Raw genomic sequence first — 5302 nt, 5'->3', positions numbered from 1 at the left:
CGGGGGGGGGGGTGCAGGGGAAGGGTGCAGAGGAGGGACCCTCCCAGCCCCTGGGTCCACACAGTGGCTCTGGCTGCTGCTGCTGCCCGGTCACGGACACCAAGCGCCCCCCACAGACACACACCCACATCCCCAAGCACGGCCGAGCCTGGCCAGGATGTCCATCAGGCCTTGGCAGGCCCGGGCGGGCCGGGAGCTATGCTCAGGGTGGAGCTGGCATTGCCCAGCATGGGAGGCCCCCATGGTGGAGTGCTGGGCTCAGGGTCTCCCTGGTGCTTGGGGTCCACAGTGGGGCGGGCCTGCTGGAGCCTCCTCTCTTCCCCAGGTGACGACAGCAGTGGCTCGGGCAGTGGTGACAGCTGCCCGGATGACCTCTGCGACCGGAGGGTCAGCAAGAAGAGCTCCAGCTCCCGGACGACCCTGACCCACGCCCTCCCCGGCCTGTCGGAGCGGGAGGGCCAGAAGACATCAGCTGCAAGCTGCCCCCAGCCCTGCGCGTCCCTGCTGCTCCTCCCCCTACTTCTCTCAGCCGCCAGGCCCACATGGCGGTAACTGCCCCAGGCCCCAGGGATCGAGGCCAAGAACTGACTTTGCCAAAACGCAAAACAGATGATATTTAATTCTCCTCAGCCCAGATGCCCCAGCGCAGGACAGGGAGGGACAGTGAGGGACCCCGGCTCTGTGACTGCACTGGGGTGGGGCAAGGGACGCTGGCCCTCCTGGCCTGGCTCCGCCGGCCACCCTGGCTTTTAATTTTGTATGAGGCCCTCAGGTCAGCCAGGAACAATGTCCCCAAAAGCCATGTATTTCAGGAACCTGGGGGATGCCGGTGGCCACCTCCTGCCTGCCCGCCTGCACCTCCCCCCCAGTTCCCTGAGCAGTGTCCCGCTGGAGAGCGCGAGCCCGTGCCTTCCTCTCCCGCCTCCTCCCACGGAGCACTTCCGGGCTCCAGGTGTCAGAAACCAGGCCCACACCTGGGCGCACCCCTGGGAAGGCATCGGGTTTCTGTCATCCAGGGTCTAGCAGGGCCTTCGAGATTATGCATGAACACTTCAGTCTCAGCCAGGCCCCTGTGATGCCGTGGCCTCCCCAGAGACCCTCCGTGTCAGGCTGCATTCTAACTGGGAAGGCACCCTTGCTGACCAGTCTTTCTGGATCTCATTCTCTCCAAGGGCCGGCTGCAAGGGTCCGGGGTGCACAGAAGGGCTGCCGTGGGCACAGCCTCACCTCTGGGTGCTGCTCTTGGCTGACCTTCGTGTGAGGCTGGGGGTGTCGATCCTGGGCGTCCCAGGAGAGCAGGCTGGGCCCTCCGCAGACGTGGGCACGCCCTTCGAACTCGGGCCCGGCGCCTGCACAGGGCCTGTGGCTGTGCGGACGTGCTGCCCACCCACGCATTTGCCTGTCATCCCCGCCAGACCCAGGGCCCCCCACTCGGGGTGACACAGGCGGGGCTGGAGGCGACACCGGGCCACAGGATGGGGGTGGCCATTGAAACCAGCCCAGCCAGGAGGCCTGGCCCTGCAAGCCAGAGGGCCACCTGGGTCCCTCCTGGCCCCGCCAGCTGCAGGGGGCCTGGCGGGCTTTGACAGTTAAGGGCTTTTCCAAACGTACATACATTCACAGACGCTTTCCATCTGTTCACCCAGAGCTGCTTTTCAGCTCCTCCTCCCAGAGCTTGGAAGGGCTGGGACTTCCCGGACCTGGGGGCACCCCTGCTCCCTCGGGCTGTCCAGGCCCTCCCCCAGGCCCGGGACCCTCTCTCCCTCCTTCCCTCCTGGGCCCTAGCTGCTGTGGGCCCTGCCAGAGAGGGGCTCAGGCAAGGAGACCCTTGAGGGTCCATGGGATGCTGAGCCACTGTGGCCAGGGACAGCAGTCCTAACCAGCACCGGGGCCCGACAAGGCCACTTAGCGCTGCTTTGCCTCGCCTCTCACGCTGGTCAGGGCCCCCAGCCCGTGCCCCACTAGGCAGCGCAGTCCCACGGGCACTCCCACCCCATAATAACCCTGCTCATGCCGGACCGGGGGGCTGGGCCCGGGGCCTCCTTCCCTGTAGGTGAATGCCGGCTGGACTCTCAGGGGCTCTGGGGTAGCGGCTGCCCACGTGCCCAGATGGCAACATTTGGCTGCACATGGACGTCTCCGCGGGAGCCCGCACCGTAGGTCTCTCTGGAGGGGGCAGCCCCGCACAGCAGGCTGCGTCCTGCTGCAGGTACCAACTGGTGTCACATGCTCTTGAGTCCTTGTATGAATAAAAGGTTGGAGAGCTTGTGTGGCCGCCGTGACCGCATTCTGCACAGCTTGGGTGAGTGCGCACCCCTGGCCCGGCACAGCAGGACGTGACTTGGGGCGCACTGGTGGGGGGGGAGGGACTTGCGCACGGACTGCGCCCATGGTCTGCATCTCCATGTCCCACCTTGGGCCCATGTAGTGCCTGGGAGAAGGAGGAGGCCACGGCCCACCTGCTGTCCACTCCTTCCCTGCTCCGGACACACATTCTGACGTGTGTCTCAGGAAGGTTCCAGTTCCTGCCAAGTAGCCTCAGAGATGCCCAGGAGGCCAGAGCGTGGGGACCAGCGTGGTTCTGAGGCCAGGCCTGTCTGGACATCCCGATGGTCCAAGTCTGTCCCCAGTGCCAAGGAGCCCTGCTACCTCACCAGAGCAGAGGCTCCTGCCCCCGCTGGCCTGCGCTGCTGAGCAGAGTCCCGCACAATGCCTGGGGCAAAGCTGCCAGCCCCCACCCTCACCCCCCAGGCGCCCTTCAGCCCCGCCAGCGCCCGGCCTTGTGGGTAGCACACCCACTGCAGGGCCCGGTGACCAGCTCCCCAGCAGAGCCCGGAGGCCAGCCCGGAAGCAAGAGCTGATGCAGGGTCACTTTATTTGGGAATTTCGGCCACACTAGTCTGCCTGGTGAACGTTCAACAAAGCTGCTCTGTCCTCTCAGGCCTGAGTGCTGAGGAGACAGCGGCCAGTTCCCTGCTGCCCCAGCGCAGGGGGGCCGGGCTGCGTGCCCTGGGAGGGAAAACGCGGCTCCTCCAGGGGTCACAGCTTCTTGGGGGCCCCTGGCCCTAGCAACAGCAGAGCAGCGACTGGGGGCTCACCGGCCCGCCCTTCCAGGAGCCCTGGGATGGCGAGGCGGTTGAGCTCCTCCCTGGAGAGGGGCTGGGGGGAAGGCCTCCCTCCGTGGGGGGCTGGCAGGCAGCCTCGGGAGTTCACGGAACAGGTGCGTCGCTAGACACTCATTCCTGGTTGTACGTGGAAGAGGACCTTTTCGGCCGGCCTGGCAGCTCTGGGGTGTCAGGCTTCTGGCTCGCCTTCTTGCCCAGATGCTTTGAGGACTTTCGGAAGTTCTGTGTGAACAGAGCTGAATCCATTTTCCCTGTGGGGGAAAGAAGTACACAAGCGAGGTGGGCTTCCGGCACGGGCCGGGGGCAGGCGGGGAGGGGCCACCTTGCCCACAGACCACGCGCTGGTCAGGGAGAGGCCCCTCCCTGGCTCTCAGTCCCAATTCATTCCTCCTGAGATAACCAGGAAGCTGCCGCCGTGCGGACCAGCCCCCACTGGCAGACAGAGAGCAGCCTGCTCCTCAGGGCCTCCTGCGGGCAGGCCAGTGTGGGGCTCTGCTGTNNNCACGCGCAGGAATGCACACTCTCCTCCCCCTCCAGGGGACACCAGCGGTCCTTTACCTGGAGACAAGCCCTCTGTCCAGAAATCACACGTATAATCAAAGTGCTGGCTCTAGTGCGGGGTGGAGAGTGGATTCCCTAGTGAACGTGGAAGGATTGGAACGGGGGCCTGTGCTCCTGCTGGAAACAAGATTGGTGGCAAGTCCCGTGTTCGAGCCGTCAAAGGTGGGGGTGAGGCCAGGGCAGGTGGTGGGGCACAGAGGGACCCAATGAAGGGCACCCTTGGTGAAGGGAAACCTCTCCCTCCTTCCTCCACGTGGCCTAAAGATGCGAACAGGACACTTCATGTTTCCAGCAGAAGCCCATTTCCTGGCCCGACCCAGGAAGGCAGAGAAGCGAGCCAGCCAGGAACCGCTCAGGAATCTCAGACTACACAGCAACGGCCGCGGGCACCAGACAGGCCGCCCGAGCGAGAGCGAGCCGTGGGAGAGAACACCGGGAAATGCCTGGTGTTGAAGCTCACGGCAGAGCCCGCCCCTGCGGATGGCTCCGCGCCGGACAAGGCAAGGGACGTCACAGTCAGCAGCCATCTGTGGGCACCGGAGCGGGGGAGCCTGCGGGCCACGGCGGGGCGGGGGGGGGGGAGGGGGGTGCTGGAGCTGCCCCCACTCCCAGTGCAGCCAGGACACACGGAAAGCTCTCCCTGCTGGCCAAGAAAGCTGCTGCCCGGGCTCTGCCCAGAAACCATCTCCCCAGAGCAGGGGCCCCCCTGGTCCTCAGCAGGTGACAGGGAGGGCTCCCCCACCCAGGTGGAGCGAGATGCCCTCGGGAGAGGGAGTCACATATCCCCAGTGATGGGAATTCAAATTAAAAATTACAACACACCAAAAAACACCCACCACCCAGAGCCAGAGCCTGAGAACGTCAGGTCGTGGGGCAAATGGTCTACAGAGTGTTGTGTTGGAGAGACGGAAGCCTCAGGTTAGAACAAGCCCATTCTTCAAAAGAAAACAGGAGACTGGGAAAAGCACCAACTGGAGCTGAGATGAGGATCCCCCACAGGACATGGGGAGCCCCAGAGGAGGTGGGGACCACACAAGTGGTAGAGACCCCCCCACAGAAAGCAAGGGGCCCCGCCACAGGATGTGAGGACCCCACAGGAGATGGGGACACCCCACGGGAAGCAGGGACCCCAATAGGAGGCAGGGACCCGACACCACAGGAGGCAGGGACCCCCCACAGGAGGCAGGGACTTCCCCACAGGAAATGAGGGGGGAGAACCCTCCAGAGGAGGCAGAGGCCCCCCCTTAGGAGGTAGGAGACTCCCACAGGAGGTAGGGGGAACTCCTCAAAGCGGCAAGGACACCCACAGGAGGTGGGGACTTCCCCACAGGAAGTGAGGACCCCACAGGAGTTGGGGTCCCCCAGAGGAGGTGGGGACCCCACAGGAGAGAGACCACCCACAGGGGACAGGGACCCCACACAGGAGACCACCACACAGGAGGCAGGTTGGCAGGAGCTCCATGCCTTGGGGCCAGGTGTGGGAGGGGGAAGCAAGTCGGGCCCAGTGAGTTGGGAAGTGGAATTGAGACCCCCCCATAGAAACAGAAGCCCCCCTGTACCTCATCCACAGGTTGGCCGCCTGAACGCAGCCCCCAGGCTACAGGAGACCCTGCCAG

The 5302-nt window shown here is 64.9% G+C and overlaps 2 protein-coding genes across 2 annotated transcripts in view; one reads left to right on the top strand and one right to left on the bottom strand.

Annotated features, from left to right (window-relative positions):
* GPC1 (glypican 1) overlaps positions 1–2268 on the top strand; it is a 31739-nt gene extending 29471 nt beyond the window's left edge. Inside the window, exon 9 of the mRNA XM_040638339.1 lies at positions 326–2268. Coding sequence (XP_040494273.1) covers positions 326–552 — 227 coding nt within the window. The 3' untranslated portion in view covers positions 553–2268. The remainder of the gene's footprint in view (positions 1–325) is intronic.
* Positions 2269–3236: 968 nt separating this feature from the next.
* Positions 3237–5302, bottom strand: part of ANKMY1 (ankyrin repeat and MYND domain containing 1) — a 48888-nt gene continuing 46822 nt past the window's right edge. Inside the window, exon 19 of the mRNA XM_040636333.1 lies at positions 3237–3376. Coding sequence (XP_040492267.1) covers positions 3237–3376 — 140 coding nt within the window. The remainder of the gene's footprint in view (positions 3377–5302) is intronic.

This window comes from Ursus maritimus, unplaced genomic scaffold (assembly GCF_017311325.1).
Source record: "Ursus maritimus isolate PB19 unplaced genomic scaffold, ASM1731132v1 scaffold_1, whole genome shotgun sequence".
NCBI lineage: Eukaryota > Metazoa > Chordata > Mammalia > Carnivora > Ursidae > Ursus > Ursus maritimus.
Note: the sequence above shows the minus strand (reverse complement) of the source record. Positions and strands in the feature narration are given on the sequence as shown.